The sequence below is a fragment of the Lycium ferocissimum genome, chromosome 7 (assembly GCF_029784015.1).
Source record: "Lycium ferocissimum isolate CSIRO_LF1 chromosome 7, AGI_CSIRO_Lferr_CH_V1, whole genome shotgun sequence".
NCBI lineage: Eukaryota > Viridiplantae > Streptophyta > Magnoliopsida > Solanales > Solanaceae > Lycium > Lycium ferocissimum.
In genome coordinates, this window is record NC_081348.1 from 6,629,120 (window position 1) to 6,652,710 (window position 23,591).

Here is a 23,591-nt window from a genome sequence, read left to right on the forward strand (position 1 = left end):
GGAAGTTGTTGCAACAGATTCCTCACATGTTGGAAAAAATCAAAAAGTTGTTGTGGTTGTCGCAATAGATTCCTTACCTATTGCAACAACTTCCTTATGTTCAGTAGTTTCAAACAAGTTACAATTCTATTGCAACAAATTCCAAATCTGTTGGTAATAATCAAACAGTTGCTACATATGTTGCAACCGATTAAACAATGAGCGTTGGAAATAATCAAAGAGTTGTTTTGACTAAATGGTTACAACAGCTGAGTAATCTGTTGCAACAGATTCCTGACCTTGTTGGTAAAAATCAAACAATTGAGTAAATTATTGCAACAACTGAGTAATCTGTTGCAACAAATGGCTCAGCTGTTGCAACAAATCAAACAGTTGCTGAAGCTTTTGCAACAAGTTACTAATATGTTGCAACAGATGACTCAAATGTTGCAACAAGTTACTCATCTGTTACAACAGATGGCTCATCTGTTGCAACAATGTACTTAGTTGTTGTAAAATATTCACTCTATTGATCACTAAATATCAGTGATTTCCTTTGTTTATAACTAAATATGGGTGAATCAAGTAGTTCACATCAAATCACTTTAATGATCACTTGATTTAGTGCATAGTGACTTAGTTGATCATTTGTCCTGACTCAAAATACCATCAAATTGATTAAGTATATATATTGATCACTAAATATCATTTATTTCTTTGTTTATTATTAAATATGGGTGAATCAAGTAGGTCACATCAAATCACTCTAATGATCATCCGATTTAGTACATAATGACTTAGTTGATCATCTATCCTGACTCTAAATACCATCAAATTGATTAAGTATATATATATTTATCACTAAATATCATTGATTTTCTTTGTTTATCACTAAATATGAGTGAATCAAGTAGTTCACATCAAATCACTCTAATGATCACTCGATTTAGTGCATAGTGACTTAGTTGATCATCTATTTTTTATTCAAAACACCATCAAATTGATTAAGTATATATATATATATATATATTGATCACTAAATATCATTGATTTCCTTTGTTTATGACTAAACATGGGTGAATCAAATAGTTCACATCAAATCACTCTATTGATCACTCGATTTAGTGAAAAATGACTTAGTTGATTATCTGTCCTGACTCAAAATACCATCAAATTGATTATATATATATATATATATATATATATATATATATATATATATATATATATATATATATATATATATATCATTGATCACTAAATATCATTGATTTCCTTTGTTTATCACTAAATATCATTGATTCTCTTTATTGATCACTAAATATGGGTGAATCATATCATAGTTGTTGCAACAATTGCAGTATCTGTTACAGCAAGTAACATAGTTGTTGAACAAGACATATCACTTGTTGGATAAAACACAACAAGTTATCTAGTTTCTGTAACAAGTCATTCCACTTGTTGGAAAATTTCAAACAACCAACCTAGTTGCTGTAACAAGTCGTGTCACTTGTTGGACAAACCCCAACAAGTAACTTAGTTGCTACAACAGATTTGTTAATTGCAACCAGTCCTGTCACTTATTGGATAAAGTCCAACACATAAATGGTTGTTTCAACAAGTCCTCCTATTTGTTATGATATGTTCAACAACTAACTAGTTATTGCAACAAGTCCTGTTACTTGTTGGAAAAATCCCAACATGTTACAGAGCTGTTGCAACATATTTATTACTGTTTGGAATTTTTTCAGCAATTTATTAACAACAGAACATACATTTGTGATTGGAACTTTGCTGGTGAAAAAACAAAAAAAAAAAATATCAAAACTTTTTAAAATTTTTGTTTGGGGGAGGGGTGAGGCAGGAGAGGGGCTGGTGTTTTTTTTTGGGACCCCCCCCCCCCCCTCCCCCCCCAATTTTCGGTAATTAGGATTTTATTAAGTTGGCCAAAGCGTAAAAAATAAAACTTGGGAGCAAAGTGTTAAAAATAAAGCTTAGGGATAAAATGTTAAAAACAAAACTGTTGGGCAAGTTCGAATATGGTCAAAAGCCCTTAATCACTAATCCAAATATTAACACCTCTACCCAATAAAATAAAATAAAATCGAGTTACCTCCACTCAATTTTGAAACTTTTTAGTCACCTATAATTAATAAGCCCAAATTTCTCTTTAAACTTTCCATGGTGAACATATATCAGAGATACTTAGCAAATCAGTATATGTAATATGTATCTTTTAACTTTTGAACTTTAGTATATATTTAGACAGCATAAGTCACACAATTAACTCTTGACCGTCTTTGATCCTCATTGTTGTGTTCGTTTCAGTCATTAACACCGTCTGATTTCATGAGTACATAGAAAATTGTCCTTACAATCATTCTCCTTGAAATGACTAATACTTCACACTCAGATAGATGAATCATAAACGTGTAACCCATAGATACACTTTTTGATTATATCATATCAAACTTAGGAACCATTAAAAAGCCTTAATGATTTATCCTTGTCTCTAAATATTGCCATATCACGAGAATGGGTTGAACCGTCATACATAATTTTGTTTATTCTCATTGAATCTAAATTTTGGGCCACAGTCTCATTCCCCTTGATGATTTTCAACCGCATTCCTAGTTAGGCCTTTTGTAAGTGAATCTGACGTATCTTGACTTCACGTAGTCAATTGTGATAATTCTACTAGAGTGTAGTTGTCTAACAATATTATGTCTTCGTTTATGTGATGTGATTTTCCATTATACATAATGCTCCCAGCCCTACCTATTGTTCCTTGACTATCACAATGTATGAATATAGGTGTCAATGATTTGGGCTAAAATGGGTTGTCTTACAAGAAACTACAAAACCATTTAGCTTCTTCATTAGCCTTGTCTAAAGCTATGAACTCAAATTTCATTCTTGAGCGAGCGATGTATGTCTGTTTGGACGATTTTCAAGACACTACACCTCCCCCAACGGTGAAACATATTCACTTATTAATTTAGTTTTGGTTGACCCGGTGATCTAATTTACGTCACTATATTCCTCAATAACCGTAAAGCATTTGTTGTAACGCAAAGCAAAATTTTGGATATGTTTCAAATATCAAAAAATTCATTTCATTGTCATCCAATGAGTTTGATTTAGATTACTCGTGTGTTGATAGATTCCAACACTCGAGCATAGTTCAATTAAGACTTACTTTGACCTTTATTCTTTGCAAGAGCTAGGTTTACATCTATCGACGTCTTTGCAACTTTGAAGTCTAAATACTTGAACTTGTCAAGTAACTCTTAATGTATTGAGATTGAGATAATACTAGACCTTATGGAGTCTTATGGATCTTATTCCCAAAATTAAGTCAGCAACTCCTTATTAGTCTGCTATATCAAACTTATTAGTAAGCATGCACTTAGTAGCGTTTATGTTAGCAATGTCATAATTCAAGGTAACATATCATCCAATCATAGACAAACAATGACCACTTTATTTGAGTTATTTTTAATGTACACCAATTTATCACATTCATTAATTGTGAAATCATTTGACAATATTGTACGATAAAAAATCGGCATGCTATTATTTGGGTGCTTGGTTTAGTCCGTAAAGACACTTAAAAAGTCGACGCACCTTTTTTTCTTTTTTCGGGAACTACAAACCTTTCGGGTTGTTCCATGTAAATTTTTCTTGGAAGTCAATCTCCTAGCATACCTAGGCATATCTTTCAATACCTCTAGCAGGGGAATGTTGACACTCAACTGTCAGGATTTCAAAAAACTTCCTGTATTGATCCTCCTTCCTTTGCTTTGCAAGTCTATGAGGGAAGGGAGGTGACAGTCTCTATGGAGATCTATTTCTGCTTTCAGTCTGCACTAGTAGCTCAACTACTTTTTCTTTCACCTTCTCAGCTTATTTCACTGGCCTCTTTCTCCGGTTATTATTGGGCTAAAACGGTCCAAGAATATTCTTAATAAGGTGTAATAAATTCGCTTTGAGCCAAGTCCGCACAGTTTTCTCCAAAAGACCTCACACCATTAAGGGAATCCAACACCTTATAAGTAGTTATTTTTTCTTTTTCAGCTACCAAAGTGGGACTTTGTTCGCAGACCCAACAGTTATGTCCGTTGCACTATTACTTCGTCCAGTCACCCTGTAGGTCTGCCTCATTTTGAATTGGTCTGGTAGTTAATTGTATCTTGACCCCCTTGTTCAATCTGCTGCTTCTTGTCTAAATCTCTGTCGTTCCTTAAACTTACCGTTTGGGATAGGTGTTATTCTTGCATTTCCTCACAAGGAAAATGTAATAGCTATACTGGATGAGAAAGTTGCAGTACTGCAACTTTATTGGGGTGAATGCTCAAACGAGTTGGTTTTTGAAGCTCATAAAGCTAGGGGCATGGTTTTGTTCTCAATACAACTCTTTTCGAATTTTCAAAATGCACACTTTGTCGATCTTTGGAATCACTGAACTAGCCTTTCTCCCTATCATTAATTAGTGGAATTACATGAACTTGAATCCCTTTGTAAATTTATTTAACTGGATTAGAGTGGGGATTCACCTTAATATAAAATTCTATGTGTTCGCACTTGGGTAGAGACCACACAGAGTTAGAAGGGAAAAGGAGGCGAGATGAAAAATACTTAACTACTCATAAATAATATTTATACCAAATCAATACATGCATGATATCTATTCGTAATTTATGTTATATTTAACTTTATTACTAAATCATGACTAGTTAATACATACTTCTACCTCAATTTATCGCTTAATTGTAATATATTAATATAGTTTGATGTAAATCGTGAGTGGGGGTAAATTTTTAGTAAGAAAAGGTTTGTACATTTCGAATTTTTGGGGATTTTTTGGGTTATAGACTCTCTTCTTCATTCTTAAAGTGGAAAGGTAGTTTGACATAAAGTAAGAGGAAAATCACTACGGGGAACCCTTCAGGAGAAAAAATACTGAAAAGTATATACTGCTTGTTATAATAATTAACTTGAATGTGGTACTCGGTTTTAGAGACGAATTTATATAGGGCGAGTTATGAATTTATCCGTACATATTGTTTCGGCTCGAATCATATATGCATATTGCAAATAAAACTTAATGTTCGATAACACTCAGTATTGAATCTTTTGACTCTAAATTTTGATTCGTCTATGATCATAATAACGACCATCAATCTTGGCATCCACTTAGCAAAACTTGTTAGCATCCTCGATCACTTGTAGCAAATGCATCAAGCCCTTCACCAGAAAGCCTAAAACGTTTGACATCTCCCATGATATAAGCCCCCATTCCAAGATAAAAATCAATTGCATTATTATTCCACCCAACTGTTAGCCAGTCAACTTTAGTGAACCCCATTTTAACTGCCTGCGATGCCACAGCAGAAAACAACATCTTCCCAAATCCATACTTTCTATAACACTCCCTAACATACATGTTTTCTATAAAGAAACCGGGTTTCTCAAAGTACCCCGAATAGCTAGGGAAGAAAAGGACATAGCCAGCTACAAAGACGTTATTATGTTCATCGGTGTTGAACAGTTCTAATTCTGGATCTAATATAGGTGAATCAAGATTGATGGTTTTCAAAATTGGGTCAAAAATGGAATTTTTAGTGGGTTTTTGAGGAAAAGTGTCGGGTGAGACTTCAAGAATGAATGTTGTCACTGAGTAGAAAGGAGGGCAAGGATTATTGGAATTGAAAAGATTGGTAGAGATGGAAGCCTCAGTGGCATTAAAAACCTTAGTATAATTGTGATATTTCGCCATTTGATACATGAGTTTGTGGAGGTGTGGCACGTCAGATTCTATGGCGAGACGAACTCTACCAGAGATTTGGGTGTTGAAACAGACTTTTTCGGCCATTGGATATATTGTGAACTATGATAATAGTTGCGACTATAGGAAAAGTTTTCAAATATGGTAAGGCAGTATGTATGCTCTATTGTTTCGTGACCCTTTATTCAGATGGAAAAAAAAAAAAAAAACCCCAAATATCTTTATAAAAATATTGTCACCAAATTGCAGTGGATAAAATAGAGGGACCACTTCCTTAATCATTCAAATAGATATTTTTATAACATATCACATCAAGAGTAGCTTTTGGTTGACTGAAAAGCATATATTGAATCGTCTTTGGCTCTAGCAGTCTAGCCATCGCTAGTTTAACTTGTTACTTTGTCAACTGAACTTTTCAGTTGAGTTAACATGACCAAGTGTGTCTTCTCTAATGCAAGAAAACAAACCTAGCCGTATATATTTTATATTAAAATGCCATGTGCTATTCTCATTTAGCCAGCGGGAAAAAACAAATATAGTGAAAGAAGGGAGATACAACGTACCAATTCTGAGTTAATCAAGGATTGAAAAGGTCGCAGAAAAATTTCACTATTTATTTAGCGACATTAATATATATATATATATATATATATATTGGAAATTTTAATGTGATATTTCTTAAATATCGTAAATAAAGTACCTTTTTTATAGATATTAAAATAAATGTCGAAACAAATTCTTGATATTGAAATTTCCGACATGTAAAACCAAGTGTAAAACGAAAGTCGGTCGTGATTTTGCAATATTTATGTGATGTAATACGATATTTTTTATACATATTTATTAAATTTGTAACATCAATATAGAGTCTAAACAAAAAACTACTGACTCGTAAGTGATACTCTAACTCCACTCCTGATTATTACGACTACAGGATAAAAAATGATCGTGTTAATTCTACAAACTTTTTAGTCCAAACTAGCTAGGCATGAGCAAAAAACCGAGCCAGCTCAAATGGTTTGGACGGTAATTTTATAGTTAACCTAAAAACATTTTTAAAAAAAATTGGTGTGCTTTTTTTAAAAAAAAATGTCAAAGCGATACACAATTTCTTTTTTAATTACATAGGGGGTAGGGGAAGATAAGGTGGGAATCGAACCCTCACCAACAATGCGAAATTTCAGGTATCCAACCAATTATGCTATTAAAAACCCCCCGATACACAAATGTATGATGTCCATTTGAGGGTTAATTTCACACAAGGAAAATGGAGGAAACTCTTTTTTTTTTAGTCTTTTTATAGCTACAGTGATCCATATAAAAAAGAAAAAGGAAAAAATATCCTTTTGAAACATAATATATTACTACTTTAATAAATTCCTGAGGGCATTCAATAAATTCTCTTCCTCTGTTTACCCCAGTATCGGTTCGATTGGTCATGAAACTTTCATATTTTGTTTTTACTCCGTACACAAATTCGAATTGATCACTCTGACTACTATTTTATTTCATTACAAAGTTTGAGTAGTCAACTGATTACCAACTTTTGAAGAGTTGAACGCACTTTATTTGTGTGAACTATTTTCTAATTCTAGCTGTCATGGAGCCAGTAGCCAGCTTAAGCTTCATAATACTTGCAACTGGACAAGTCCAAAAGTCCAATTGAAATAGCTGTTTCTTTAAAAGTCCAATTGAAATAGCTGTTTCCGGATAAAAGGACAATGAAGTTATGGTCTTTGAATCACGAAAGACATAATGGAAATGAAAAAGCAAGCACTAATTTGGAAATATTTGAGACAGATATGTACATACTATAGCATCAGTCTATTCAAGCTAGAAGATAGAATGTGGCTAAGCATGAAAGTGACGTTATCCTTTTTCAACAAATGCACATATTTTGACCATCCACTTTGACTAAGCGCTTGCAGTATGGAAAGTTGGAATTAGAGCAGGTTATGCGAATTCAGTGTGAGTTTAAAAAGAAGCTAGTTGCCTCGTGCATGTCACTACCAAAAAAACAACTCTTTTTCGATCAAAGCATCTTTTGAGTGATTTAATCGATCAAAAATATTTATGATCGTCTCAACGATATTTGTAGCCTAAGACCAAACTTTAATACAAGACATAAGTTAAATAAAACATATACTTAATATTTGTGTGAAAACTATATTTTTCAGTCTTTTGAGATGCAAAATTGTTTAATTTTCTTGTTATCCATTTTTATGCCAATAAACTTAGAGAAATGAAAAACCAACTAATATATATTAATAAGAAAAGATGGAGCTCCATAAGTCAGTATCAATCATCTCATGATAAAAAAGAAAAGCTGTCATTCCTTTTTTATGTCAGCGGCTTGAATTTTTTCTTTAGAAGTATTCAAAATAAAAATAGAAAAAAAACTAACACATAATAACTATATATTATGTCAGCGGCTTGAATTTTTTCTTTAGAAGTATTCAAAATAAAAATAGAAAAAAACTAACACATAATAACTATATATTAATAAGTAAAAGTGGAGCCCTCATATAATTATGGGGCCTAAGGCCTATGCCTTATAGTTGAAACGACCCTAAAAATATCAACTCGAAAACCGACCCAATCGCAAGGAATTAAAGATTTTTTTTTTTTTAAAAGAAAGCCATTGAATTCTGTCGCTTTTTTAGCGTCAAAACACGGAAATAAAAAAAAATAAAAAAACCGACCGACATAATGATAATTTTAACCGGAAAATAGAGTAATTTTTCTGACGAACCAAACGAGTAAGTCGGTTTATTATTTAAAATAATTTTTAAACAACCAGCTGAGTCAAATTTACCATTCATTAATAGATATCAAATTTTAAAATTAAACTACCCGTCCCATGAGATACCTCACTAAGGTATATCTAAATTTGCTAGCTTATGACTGCAAGTGTTATATTTCTGTCGATATGTACCTCCAACAAGATCTAGGTAATTACTAAGATGCCAAATATATGCACATAGATTAATGAACATCCAATGGAGGAGTAAAATTTCTGTTTGTCACTTGCACAAACTGTTTTACACATGTCTTTTTACACACATCTCCAACCCTGTTGAATAACGAAAAGAACCACCTCTCGAATTGCAATTGCTTATGTTGTCATTGCATTACCAAAAAAATAAATTTTTAACTCAGTTACTATAGATTTTAAATTTTTTTATGGCAACATAGAGGGCGTGGATTAAAATAGACGGTTAGTAGACAGTTGAGCATTGTCTCGTTACGTTGTCCTATGGGATAGACTAGGTGGTAATTTGGAGCCCCGTTTCGGCTTTTCCTTTCATACCAATAGTATTAGTATTATTCTCGTAGTTACTTGTTCTTTGATATTTGTTAATATCTATTTTTTTGTACTTCGGTTATCGCATTATTTAGCTGTTGTTACCGTTCCTTTCTTTCATGATCATGATGCTTTCTTTATTATTTTCTCATGATTTCTTTGCTTTCATATTTTCTTTTTCCATAACTGCTTTGTATGGCTTTCCTTGAGCTGAGAGTCTATCGGAAATAGCCTCTACCTCCGCAAGGTAGGGGTAAGGAGTGCATACACTCAACCCTCTCCAGACCCCCCCTTGTAGAGTTACAATGGGCATGTTGTTGGTTGGTATTATGCATCAACTAGAGATGGAGTTAGAAATATGAGTTTATTGATTCTGATTTTAGAAAAGACAGCTTGCTGAATTCTGAATAAATTATTTAGATATATTAATTGAACTTTTAAATACAAATATAAGGTCTAGACAAAAAACTGTTCTGTGAAACCCGTGAACAAACTTGTAGCTCCACCCCCGGAATTGACCAATAAGGTATATTAAAGTTACCACTAAGAATTATAAAATCTAGTTTTCTTTCCTAGAAAAAGAAAAAAAGATCGTGACTTTATTACACGAATGCATCCCATTATTAGGTACTAAAATTTATTGATGTGAACCTCAGAAATAATATAAAATACAGCTCCCCATTGAAAAAAAGAAAATTTAGTTCCTAAGAATCTTGACCTGTTCCAAGATGGATTTTTGGTGAAGTTGATTACTCTGCTGCAACTCTATGTAATCCTTGTACTTCATTGGTATATAAGCTGGAGGGTTGCTTTCACTTTGTACCAATGGGCAAGCAGGGCTCACAATTGCTTCTAGTGATGGTCCATGAGCAACAGCAACTGATATTCTTGGACTTGTGTTGTTTACCACTACTCTGTGTACATTGCTCTTGTATTTGCCATTACTGAAAATCTACCAAAGGAATAGAAAGACACATTGTTACTAAATGTTAATTGAAGTTAAATTATACGCACCTATGGTCTAAAACTTTCTTTAGACTACCAGCACAATTTAACTTGTTATATGTAATAGTGTTGTTATCATTTTTATATCGATTAATGCTTGTCATATAGATTTATCTGTAATTACACTACAAGTGATATGATATAGAGCTTGAAGTTTGTATGATTATATCATGAACGGAAAAGGTTCAAATGTGCCCTTGTACAATATGAAATTGAGTATATTTATCTGTTAATACCTTTAGCTCATATATGTCTTTATCGTCAAATACATGATTCAAATATGCCCTTATTTTCAAAGGTTCCCCAACTTAACCTAATTACAAGATTAATAAGTCAAATCGCACCAGATCTTGACATGTGTCATAATCCTAAGAGGCCTAAATTTATTTGTACCCATATAAAGAGCATATTTGGTCCTATGCACATACTCTGAGGGCACATTGGCTCATGTAGTTTACAGTACACAAATTCCTTCACGATTCAGGTAGTTTAACCAATTACTTTTTTTGTGTAAAGTTTAGGAGTACCATTTTTGTCAGAATACTAATTAGTGCCTATTTTAAAATTTTATTAATTATGTCTATTGTCTACCGATCAATAGCACATACAATTTAAATACAATAAAAAAGGAATTTAATTACCTCAAGATGATCACCAGTATTGACCAAGAGAGAATTTGGAAGAGCATTGACATGAATCCATTTGCCTTGATGTTGAACTTGTAGACCTCCAACTTGGTTTTGAATAATAAGAGTTAAAAGGCCATGATCTGAATGAGGTGGCATTCCAAGTGCAAGTTCAGGCTGAGGACAACGTGGGTAATAATTTGCAATGAATATCTGAAATCCTGACTTCATGTCTAGAGCTTTGTCCAAGAAACATTCTTCAAGTCCCAAGCCTTCTGATATTCCTGCAAGTAATCCTTTTGCTACTTCTCGAGTTTTCTCACTATACTCCGACATAGTATCACTATAAAACAAAAGAGATAAATGAATAAATAATTAAATAAATAAATAAAAATGAACTCATAATCATTTACTTTCCGAGGTATTAATAGTGATTAAATTAGCTCATGAAAACATGAATCATCCAACTCATTGAAGTTAGGGCGGAATATTAGCTCTGCCCCTTTTAATCCGTCCAATTCAACCCATCTACAATACGGGTTGAACGTAGTACCCATGAGAAACTGTCAAAATGTTTTTGAAAAAAGCTTTGTTGATATGTTGTATATAACCATAAGCCCATAATAAAGGGTGGGGAAAAAGCTTTAGGAAAATTTAAATACTTCGTAAAAAATAAGCGGATTGAGTTATGACCCGTTTCTTAGTTCATTTTAGCACAAATAACTTTCGGCCGGATCATTTATTGACACAACTCATTTTGATCTAACCAAATTTCACCCAATCCACTCATTTGACACACCTAGTTTTAGTACTATCAAGTACTTAACATGTAAATATTTTACACAATAAGAAAGATAATCACAGTAAATATTTATGATGATTATTAATTAATCGGTAACTTGATAAAAATTGTAATTAACAGTTGTAATAGGTTAAACTACGATGATCGTTTAAATTGGTTTTATACAACTTAAATTTTTATTGAAATATTGTTAGATGGAAGAAGGTACCTGTACCCTTGGGGTTTGCTAGGAGAGTGAAATTTAGGATGTACAAAGACCTTAAGATAGTCCCTCCAAAAAAAAGCTTTCTCCTTAGAGGCGTTGAAGCTGGTACCACACCTTATTGGATCCAAAACATGCTTCCCTTCAAACTCTTTCTTCTCTTCGTCTCTCATAATGAAAAATCCTTGAGTCCCATCAATTACTTCCTTCATCAAATTTTCTGGTATTCCATGATTTACCACCTGCACCATTCATATAATCAGTGATATTTTTAAACTTACAAAAAAGAAAAAAGAGACCGGCAACTAGGTGTGTAATAGTTACGAAATATTAATGTATTATAAATAGCTGATAAGCTTTAAATGTTGAAATTAATTTTATAAATAAGCAAAATGCATTTTGATAAAGATGTTGAAACTGAAAATAAGGTGATGATGCTTGGTAAAAATGTGGATAAGCAGTTCTTTTGTTAAAATGACTTAAATATTCATAAAATTTACCAAAAATTATAAATTTAAAAGTATCTTCGTAAGAAATGGAGGAACAGTGGATATGGTGTGAGGAGGAACTGTGAGATTTTGTTTTGGAAAAGGTACTGAGAATTATATAAAAAAATAGTAAAAAGTTAGCCAAACCTAGAGTGCTGATAAGCTGAAAAGCTAAGTTAGGACGACTAAGTTATGATTTTTCGTTGATTTTAACTTATAAGCACTTGGAGTATTTACCAAATACGTATATAAACGAAAAAGGGCTTATAAGCCAATTTGACCAGCATATAAGTTTAACTAAACACTCATCATATAATGGTTTTTGACCAAAAGGTTACTTATTAAATCTTGCTCTATGATCCGATTTGTTCTAGTAATAATTTTGTGTCAGGACATATCTAAAATAGTAGTAATTAGTGAAATAAAAATATTTAGAGAAACCATGAAAGTAAATCTATCGCCTATGATCTAAAGATGAAAATCTTTGCAATATTTTAAAGCATTCATGAATAACACAACAAAAAATTAATAAAAGACAACACCGTTTTCCCTTTTCTAGTGTACCATGAAAAATCCCCAGTCTTGGCAAGCTTTGTTTAGGCTGTTGATAGCTTCTGAACGTTGATGAGGATCAGTGGAGTTGAGTAGAGAAAAATCAACGGTAGGGATGGAGTTTGAATCAATAGGATCAGATGCAGGGGAATCAGAGGGATACATAGCAGAGTTAACATAGTTTGAAGGAATAGACTTGAGATTTGGTGACTCAGAAAGTGTTTTCACAGTAATGGCAGGTTGAGTAGGAGCCATTTAACTTTAATCTTAGCAAAAATGATGGTATATTGTGTGTACAATATGGAGATAATCAAATGGCTTGGTGAGAAGGTACTTATATATCGTCCTTTTTATAAGAGAACATCAACTTTATTTGCCAATGGATCAGAGATATTTGTTTTGCAATTTTAACTTTTTTTGACTTACTAGTTTGTCTGCTAGTAAACTTTAATATATTTGATTGATCGAACTTTGATATAGCTTTGCTATTTGATAGTAATATTTAGCTAAAAAGTTCTATGAAATTATTAAGCTTTTCCTAAAATGATAATGCACTTACGTCAAAGTATGATACTGGTGATCAACACACCAGAACGACATTAAATGCATTATTTTTTCAATCAAAACATAGCAACAATCTAAGATTAAAGAAGAAATAAGTTGGTAAAATATCAACTTATCAAACCCCCAAACTTAAACTATTGCATGTCTATGTTCAAGTTCAACGATCAAGCTATGCAATTATTTCATCACTTATTTTTGTTGCTTCAATAAAAAATAGACAAATCTATTTACCTAACAAGATCAACTTTATAAAAGAGGAAACACATCTCAATTCAAGCGTAATTCAGGAATCACGATTTAGTAACTGTCATAATCCAGTCAATTCACTAACAGTCACAATTGGAATCATAGGTTAATTTAATCTTAATCACGGTTATTCAATCATTATCTGAAGAAAGCATAATTTCTTTTGGGGAATCCATACCCCCCTATCGATATCAAAGCAACAACACATTTTAACCCTTCTTTCTTTGCAATTTCATTTGGATTTAAATATCTTAACTAGTGTACTTCACCGCGCTTCGCGCAGTCACGAAAAAAATTCTCTTACAAATATAAAAATCATAAGTTTAATAGAAAGATAAGAAATATAAAACAATTGCCGATTAGTAAAATAAAAGGTATAGACATTGATTCCTACATTTAGTATAAAATATTTGTTTCTACCAAAGAAATAAGATTTTACAAGAACTAACATGCTAATAAGCATAGAACTTGTAACTCTACTGAAAAGAAAGAAAGAAATACAGAAAGAAAAAAAAGGAAAAGAAAAGGGTAATAAGAACATAACACGTATTTGTGAGCCTTAAGCCTCTCAATGATAGCATCAACTTGATACAAAAATTAAAAAAATTAAAATTTAAAAGAATTAAAACCCTAAAAGCACAAAGTAAATAAATATTAAAAAATTATAAAAATTACATGCATGCCAATTAACAAAACAAAAAAAGAAAAAATAAAGACGTCACTACGACACAGAGTACATATAGCTACGAAATATATTATAGCTAAATATGAAAATTTCCGTGACTAAACGCTTTAGCTACAAAAACAAAACAAAACAAAAAAAAAATATTCGTAGCATTCGTAGCTAGAAGTAGCGTAGCTAAAAGTTAGCTACAAACTTTACATGATCCGTAGCTAAAGAGTAATACTTATTGCTACAAATTTTTTTATGTTGTAGCTGTGATAGTAAAAAATTCTTGCCACGAAATATATACTTGTAGCAAATAGCTTTACTCTTTTGCCATGGCAAATAAAATATGTAGCAATCTTTATATTATATAGCCAGTGGCGGACCTATGTATGGAGTTATGGGTGCTGAAGCACCCATTGGGTTTAGCTAAATTGTATTATATATGCATGAAAATATTTTAAAATGCCAATAAAGTGACCATGAGCACCCATGTTTGGTTTCTATGATCATTGTAAAACGTATATCAAAATTAGTGAAGCATCCACGACTTATAAATTCTAGATCCGCCATTGTATATAGCCACAATATATTCTACTGTGGAAAAAGATTTAATTTGTTTGCTATGAAATTCAAACTTTGTGGCTATTTTATATTTTACTTTCGTGGCAATAAGATTTGTATTTAGCTACAAGTTTGAAATTCATAGCTATGAATTGAAGTATTTGCCACAAACGTTTTTGTACATACTGATGGATATAAATTATTCATGATATTGTGTATATAAAAATAAGTTTTTAAATAAAACATGAATAAATATATCCTATTCTCGCATATTTTCTGACAAATTCTACAGGAAGAAGAGTACTGCAGAAGAATAGAGAAGAAACAAATTGTCAAATAAGTAAGCAAAGAATTCAATAAGTGCAACCACGAATTCATAAGTCATAACCATGGAGTTTTACATGTAGGAATTACAAAAGACAACATTGGGAGAAGTTGCATAATCTCACACCCATCAAGTGTTGAAATCCACGGGTGTCACCGCCACTTTCGTACTCACACCCGTCAACTATGGGCATCAAGAAAGAAGTTGCATAATCCCACACCCGACAAGTGTTGAAATCCACGGGTGTCACCACCACTTTCATATTCACACCCGCAACTATGGGCGTCAAGAAAGAAGTTGCAAAATTCACTGATGCGACTACCATTGTTATACTCTCACCCGTCAAGTAAGGTCACGGAAGTGAGCACTACTTCAAGGAATGCATTCGTAGGGGGGAGACACTTACATTTTCCTATAAATAGAAGCATCACTTTGCTTACAAATCATCCAATAATTTAGAAGACAAAGTGTTAATCTTGTTTTATTCTCTTTTCTTTCCCTTGTAGTAAAAATATTTCTCCAAGTCTTTCAATATTTCTAGTTTCTTAAATTCATATTTTCTCTTTTCTAACTCCATAATGGAGTAATCTCTTTTTGTTGGGATAGTTGAAGAAACTTGGTGTAATGTTATATTATCTTATTTTAGTTATTCTTCGTCTTGATATTATTTAAGTGTCATACTTTGTGTTGGAATGATATGTTCTACTAATCATTATCGTTACTTTCAAGATATTTTGTGTTATGATTATAGTTATATTAATTTGTACTTCTAACAAGGAGGGAAATTAATATACTATAATAATCGCATAAAATATATATGTAATAATAATTTTTAGTCATCTATTATTCCAAATCTTTGAACTTGCTTCTTTTAATCCTAATTCTCACGGAGGGGTTATTTCAAGTTAGTTCTTAGGTTTAAATCTTTATCTTATTTCTTTCCCTCCTAATTCTCACGGAGGGACAGTCTCAAATAAGTTTATTGATTTAAGGACTAATCGCAAGAGGTCTTTATTCCTCATAACACAAATCAAGTCTAGAAACTATTTCTACTGTTTTGTGGAATTTACTAAAAAAAGGTTTTATTGTCATATATACACTAAGTGGATTCAGCGACTCCCAACTCTTTCTTTTAAGATAATCTTTTGAAAGTTGTTTCATTTGTTAAAGTAATTTACAAATATAAGTTACTACTCTCCTTTCATCAATCTGATTCTCTCAAATAAGCAAAAATACTACAAGTCTGTAGCATAGATTTTTGAATCTCTGTGGGACGATATCTTAAACTATATTAGAATTTGACAGAATACGAGCGAAATTTCCTATGCACCTTGGCCTCATCACATAGCTATAAATTCGTTCTTTTTGCCACAAAATTCTTAAAATAGTAGCAATTTTTTTTTATTTTGCTACGAAAGGTGAAAACGTATAGTATAACCGTAGTTTGGGCAATTATATATAGGTTTAGTCATGATTACAGAAACTCCATTGCTACAAATTGAAGAATATGCCATAAGCATTGTTAACTCAATAATTTCTATAACGTAGCAAAAAATCAAAAAATTTAGATTCCAAAATAGGTTTCAAGTTACACATAATTACATAGTTACATTTCAAAATATTCACTATACATAATTTTCTATGTCAACTACAATAGTAGTGTCTTGCTTGAGATACAAAGCTGCATATTCTTCTCCTTTTTCTTCCGTCATTGTCTCCAATTGTACCGTAGTTTGACCAATATATATCGCTCACTTATCATTGTTGCTCTAATAATTCCACATATTTGCCTGTCAGTATCATCAACAAAGTAAATTAATACCAAAAAGCAAAAATAATCGTATCATGTATATCACTTTAACATGTACATATGATCATATATTTTATAGAAAAGCATTATCTTTACTAAAATCTCCCTAACATTTTTATATGACCAATTTTTGTAAGACAATGAAACTCAATAATCTTAAAATGGATTGGAAGCTCCAAGCAATTCAATCTTTTGCCCTAAAAGTTTTTGTCGACAAAGTTTTAATCAAGGAACAAGCACATTTGCAACACTACATTATCCTTCAGGGAAGAATTATAGATCCATAACAAGAACACCTACCGAACCGATATTAACATGTAAAATAATAATAAGCATTTGATTTTAACTACATTATGACTGTTGAACAAATTCCCAACATAAATATTTATACGACACGACACAACCATAAACTAACTTAGCTTCTATAGTGGTATGTATAACAAAAAAAATCAACATTGACTCCAACATCCAAAAAGCAAAATTCCAACTTACCTTATTGTCGAGTTCACAGAACTTCACTCTCAATTTAAATGGAATCACCATTGCTTACCTTAAACCGATGAGAACTAATCTACATAAATAAATAAATAAATGCATAAATAAGATAATTGCTTTAATGTCTAAGGTTATAGCAACTTAAAGAGAAAAGTAAAAATACTTGTGATCAACAAATGGAGAGGAAAGAAAATTAAAGCTTGAACAACTCCAAATTGATATTTGATTGACGTAGCAAAGGGGAAGCGGGTGAGGAGGGCCTGAGGGGTGTGGCGGCTGGGATGAAAAGATCTTAGGTTCTGGGGATCTTGGACGGCGGCCAATTTGCGTCCTATTGATTTATATATATACATATTTTGTTTTTTACTTTTTGTATACAAATACTATAAATATTACGACTACAGGATCAAAAATGATCGTGTTAGTTCTACAAACTTTTTAGTCCAAACTAGCTAGGCATGAGCAAAAAACCGAGCCAGCTCAAATGGTGTGGACGGTAGTTTTATAGTTAACCTAAAAACGTTTTTTAAAAAAAATGGTATGCTTTTTTTTAAAAAAATGTCAAAGCGATACACAATTTCTTTTTTTAATTACATAGGGGGTAGGGGAAGACAAGATGGGAATCGAACCCTCACCAACAATGTGAAATTTCAGGTAGCCAATTAATTATGCTATTAAAAACCCCCCGATACACAAATATATGGTATCCATTTGAGGGTTAATTTCACACAAGGAAAATGGAGGAAACTCCTTTTTCTTTTTCTTTTTATTTTATTTTTTATTTTTAGTCTTTTTATAGCTACAGTGATCCATATAAAAAAGAAAAAGGAAAAAATATCCTTTTGAAACATAATATATTACTACTTTACTAAATTCCTGAGGGCATTCAATAAATTCTCTTCCTCTGTTTACCCCAGTATCGGTTCGATTGGTCATGAAACTTTCATATTTTGTTTTTACTCCGTACACAAATTCGAATTGATCACTCTGACTTCCACCCCTATTTTATTTCATTACAAAGTTTGAGTAGTCAACTGATTACCAATTTTTGAAGAGTTGAACGCACTTTATTTGTGTGAACTATTTTCTAATTCTAGCTGTCATGGAGCCAGTAGCCAGCTTAAGCTTCATAATACTTGCAACTGGACAAGTCCAAAAGTCCAATTGAAATAGCTGTTTCCGGATAAAAGGACAATGAAGTTATGGTCTTTAAATCTCGAAAGACATAATTGAAATGAAAAAGCAAGCACTAATTTGGAAATATTTGAGATAGATATGTACATACTATAGCATCAGTCTATTCAACCTAGAAGATAGAATGTGGCTAAGCATGAAAGTGACGTTATCTTTTTTCAACAAATGCACATATTTTGACCATCCACCTTGAGTGTTTTTGTTAATAACTAAGCGCTTGCAGCATGGAAAGTTGGAATTAGAGCAGGTTATGCGAATTCAGTGTGAGTTTAAAAAGAAGCTAGTTGCCTCATGCATGTCACTACCAAAAAAACAACTCTTTTTCGATCAAAGCATACTGAGCGATTTAATCGGTCAAAAATATCCATGATCGTCTTAGCGATATTTGTGGCCTAAGACCAAACTTTAATACAAAGCATAAATTAAATAAAACATATACTTAATATTTGTGTGAAAACTATATTTTTCAGTCTTTTGAGATGCAAAATTGTTTAATTTTCTTGTTATCCATTTTTATGCCAATAAACTTAGAGAAATGAAAAACCAACTAATATATATTAATAGTAAAAGATGGAGCTCCATAAGTCAGTATCAATCATCTTATGGTAGAAAAGAAAAGCTGTCATTCCTTTTTTATGTCAGCGGCTTGCATTTTTTCTTTAGAAGTATTCAAAATAAAAATATAAAGTGGAGCCCTCATATAATTATGGGGCCTAAGGCGTATGCCTTATAGTTGAAACGACCCTAAAAATATCAACTCGAAAACCGACCCAATCGCCAGGAATTAAAGAATTTTTTTTTAAAAAGAAAGCCATTGAATTCCGTCGCTTTTTTAGCGTCAAAACCGACCGACATAATGATAATTTTAACCGGAAAATAGGAGTAATTTTTCTGACGAACCAAACGAGCAAGTCGGTTTATTATTTAAAATAATTTTTAAACAACCAGCTGAGTCAAATTTACCATTCATTAATAGATATAAAATTTTAAAATTAAACTGCCCGTCCCATGAGATACCTCACTAAGGTATATCTAAATTTGCTAGCTTATGACTGCAAGTGTTATATTTCTACCGATATATACCTCCAACAAGATCTAGGTAATTACTAAGATGCCAAATATATGCACATAGATTAATGAACATCCAATGGACTAATGGAGGACTAAAATATCTGTTTGTCACTTGCACAAACTGTTTTACACATGTCTTTTTACACACGTCTCCAACCCTGTTGAATAGCGAAAAGAACCGCGTCTCGAATTGCAATTGCTTATGTTGTCATTGCATTACCAACAAAATAAATTTTTAACTCAGTTACTATAGATTTTAAATTTATTTATGGCAACATAGAGGGCGTGGATTAAGATAGACGGATTGCTAGTAGACGAGCTTGAAGATGTCTCGTTACGTTGTCCTATGGGATAGACTAGGTGGTAATTTGGAGCACCGTTTCGGCTTCTCCTTTCATACCAATAGTATTAGTATTATTCTCGTAGTTACTTGTTCTTTGATATTTGTTAATATCTATTTTTTTGTACTTCGGTTATCGCATTATTTAGCCGTTGTTGCCGTTCCTTTCTTTCATGATCATGATGCTTTCTTTATTATTTTCTCATGATTTCTTTGCTTTCATATTTTCTTTTTCCATAATCGCGTTTGCATGGCTTTCCTTGAGCCGAGAGTCTATCGGAAATAGCCTCTACCTCCGCAAGGTAGGGGTAAGGAGTGCATACACTCTACCCTCTCCAGACCCCCTTGTAGAGTTACAATGGGCATGTTGTTGGTTGGTATTATGCATCAACTAGAGGTGGAGTTAGAAATTTGAGTGTCACGACCCAAATCATGGATCATGCGGGCACCCACACTAACCCTCCCTGGTGGGCGAACCCTTCAGATAACTACCTTAATTTGATACAACATGCGGAATAAATACTGTTATTATAAGAAATTCCCAAAATCTGGTCTATACTCATACAAGAGCTTCTAAGAAGTTTACAATTTGAATAGATAACGAGACTCAACTGGATACGACTTTCGTTTAAGGATAGAGAACAACGAAATCTAAGGAGAGACTGCGGGTTGCAATATCTCAAATAGCTCACCCAAACGCCTTTGACGAATGCCTCGAAACGGTCGTGAGACTCCGAACATCGCACGAAAATAACTCTACACTCCGGAAGGAGTGTAGCAAGAGTAGTATGAGCACAACACTAGGCTCGTAGGTATCATAGGCCGACAATGGTTAGTTCACGCATATAAACAAGAAGCAACTAACAAGTAAGCGGATAAGTAATCAAACACAATCACACATTTAGCACATACGAGAAAGTCTTGCATTAACGATAGTCGCAGGGGATCTCAATATCTCGGATTATAAGCCTAGGGAGAATTCTATAAACCTCGATTCCATCCAACCTTTAAAATAAATACTCACAAACAACAACTCGAATTCACAAATCAAGAATCAATCGAGAATGTGCCATGCAATGACATGAATGACCATTCAAATGGAGTGCTATGCAATGCAATGTCGTGCTATGTAAATGTTATGCAATGCGGTAGTCACCTCTCACACTCCACTCCCGTACACACATGCTATGGCAATGCCTCATAGTCATGACCCATGGGGGACCCGCGAAGTCCATGTACCACTCGCTCCGAATATAACCTCGGATCACGAGCACACTCTCACGATCCCGCAAAGACCTCGGGCATCGGACACTCCATCGTTCCCGCAAGAAACCTCGGGCAACAAACACTCACAATCTCCGGCAGAAACCTCGGAGTCTCTCTCCGTCACTCTCAATCTCCGAAACCCGAGTCTCTCTCGTCACTCTCAATCTCCGCAAAAACCTCGGAGTCTCTCAATCACTCTCCTCACCATTATAACAACATAAGAGTAATATGAAAGCATGTCATGCATGATATCGATCTCAATTATATCACCAATATACGCAATAAACAAGTACAAGTCATATTATTGCCCACGGCTCAATCATCAATATTACCCTTCCCTTTCATAAGGTGAGGGAGCTAGTATGTGATAAAGATACAACTAGGTGATAATTACATCACATAGCACATAGAATATGGGATGCATGCCTCGCATGGAATCAACCTCAATAATCACCGCAATCATAGGTTCCATAGATTCATACTAGGAATTGCAATTCAATATTCAATTCTCGGCAATAACCTTCCTCTTCCATATGACCGGTGGGAGAACAAGAGAGAGAGAATTATATCAAATACATGAAATCACAATACAATGACAGCTCACATAACAATATCGTAATAATGGCGACGAGCCCACATAACAAGATTACAATAATGGCGACAAGCCCACATAACAAAGATCACAATAATGGCGACAAGCCCACATAACAGCCGGCAATACCAACCTAGATGGAATTTACCTCCACACCATGCCCGAAGGCCTATCATACTTTCCCGTCAATCACTACTATTTACATACGTTTCGCTAACCGGAGTCTAGACATAAAGTAAACCGTAACCTACCTCAATGCGAACGGGTGTCACGAACTTTCACGCCAAAGCTTTTTCCTTCGAAGTGCTTCCGATCGGACAAGGTCTTTAGTGCTTATTCGTCACACAATATGTGTACGCTACCCAATAATACTTCAACCTATATTAAGACGCCAACAACTATGATTAAGCTACGGGGGAGATTCAAACGTATTCTAACGTTAGTAACTCCTTTCTAGATGTTTAGGCGATGTTTTCTCTTGTATCTAAACCAACCACATACTACCAATACAACATCAATAATTATGTGTTCAATACCAATCCGGACAGCCCACACAATATTCTAAACAGCCCACATTCATAACATGCAATAACGATTCACATACGGCTTCGACATTCTCAAGTTACTTTTATTAGTTTGTAGCCTTAACGTTTGCATATAACAACTTATAACAGCCCATCCAACATACAATATGATGTATACTCTTAACTTATAATTATTCTTTCCAACTTAATGAAAACACAAGTCCAAAACAGTCCACTACCACAACATGTCCAAAACAGGTCTCTAACCGACAACATAACGATGTTCGAATTCTTGCAAACGTTTACGAACATACTAAGCCAACCACATGCGATTTTTATACATCATTTCATGTCTTCTTTTCATATAATTTCAGTAAGTTATGACCAGCTATCCACACGACAAGTACAACATCAATTCATACGCAACTACGCTATATCGTCATTTTTATAATCCTTATAACAACTCACAAATGACTTTAGTTTCAACTCCAACCATTAAACACCTTCATTTCCATCATAAAATTCATGATAATAACAATCAAAATATCAAGTAAAAACAGTTCACTAACTTCTTCACAAAACAGTCCACACACGGCTACACCATGCTTCAACATCGCTCACATAAAATCATAGATTCAACCATTTTCATACTAACATAACTTCACCTTTAACCTTCCAATTCTTTTCATTCTTTTTACCATGAGATCTATGATAGTAACAACCATATTTATTAAAGAAAATCAGTCCATTAATTCCACCAAAACAGTCCCTACGGCCAACTAACATTCCAACACCAACTTTCATGATTTTATGCATGCGATTCATGTTCGTCAAGTTACAACCATACTTCAACATCAACACATATAACCCCATAACTACCATCATGTTCCAACATCAACACACCTTATTTCATGCATACAACTTATATTCACACATCTACATCACCCTTAATACATGAAAAGAAAGTTAGATCTTACCTTGACAACTTGACTTCTCTACTTGGCTAGAGTTGGTGACTTGAGATGGAAATGGTTCTTGTTGCTCCAAAGACTATATTCACGTTTTAGGGACCTTCTAAAGGGTTAAAACACCTTGGAAAATAATTTTTGGATCAAGACTCAAAGGGCTCAAAAATCAGCCCCTTGGCCGAAAGCTTCCTCTTTCCCTCTCTAGGTTTTCTTTCTTTG

The 23,591-nt window shown here is 33.3% G+C and overlaps 2 protein-coding genes and 1 long non-coding RNA gene across 3 annotated transcripts; all 3 read right to left on the bottom strand.

The window, feature by feature from the left end:
* Window positions 1-4,939: 4,939 nt before the first annotated feature.
* On the bottom strand, window positions 4,940-5,961 carry LOC132063207 (GCN5-related N-acetyltransferase 8-like). The gene has a single exon (XM_059455664.1). It carries the CDS (start codon window positions 5,852-5,854, stop codon window positions 5,189-5,191), a length of 666 nt encoding a protein of 221 aa, XP_059311647.1. The 5' UTR covers window positions 5,855-5,961; the 3' UTR covers window positions 4,940-5,188.
* Window positions 5,962-9,649: 3,688 nt separating this feature from the next.
* On the bottom strand, window positions 9,650-13,091 carry LOC132063208 (2-oxoglutarate-dependent dioxygenase 19-like). Its single transcript, XM_059455665.1, has 4 exons — window positions 12,759-13,091; window positions 11,713-11,948; window positions 10,718-11,045; window positions 9,650-10,023 (listed from the first exon to the last, which is right to left on the bottom strand). The coding sequence occupies exons 1-4, from the start codon at window positions 12,999-13,001 to the stop codon at window positions 9,769-9,771; spliced, it is 1,062 nt and encodes a 353-aa protein (XP_059311648.1). The 5' UTR covers window positions 13,002-13,091; the 3' UTR covers window positions 9,650-9,768.
* A 3,452-nt stretch (window positions 13,092-16,543) lies between these two features.
* Window positions 16,544-17,756, bottom strand: LOC132062484 (uncharacterized). The gene is made up of 2 exons (XR_009416190.1): window positions 17,415-17,756; window positions 16,544-16,902 (listed from the first exon to the last, which is right to left on the bottom strand). It is a non-coding gene; the product is annotated as an uncharacterized LOC132062484 (long non-coding RNA).
* Window positions 17,757-23,591: the final 5,835 nt, after the last annotated feature.

What these genes read in the sequence shown, in the direction of transcription:
- LOC132063207 (XM_059455664.1), bottom strand. Translation starts at nt 5,854, where the DNA reads ATGGCCGAAAAAGTCTGTTTCAACACCCAAATCTCTGGTAGAGTTCGT.
- LOC132063208 (XM_059455665.1), bottom strand. Translation starts at nt 13,001, where the DNA reads ATGGCTCCTACTCAACCTGCCATTACTGTGAAAACACTTTCTGAGTCA. An exon ending in AAGACTGGGGATTTTTCATG is followed by an intron (nt 11,949 to 12,758) that starts GTACACTAGAAA and finishes TGAATGGTGCAG; the next exon opens with GTGGTAAATCATGGAATACC. An exon ending in ATACTGGTGATCATCTTGAG is followed by an intron (nt 10,024 to 10,717) that starts GTAATTAAATTC and finishes TTCCTTTGGTAG; the next exon opens with ATTTTCAGTAATGGCAAATA.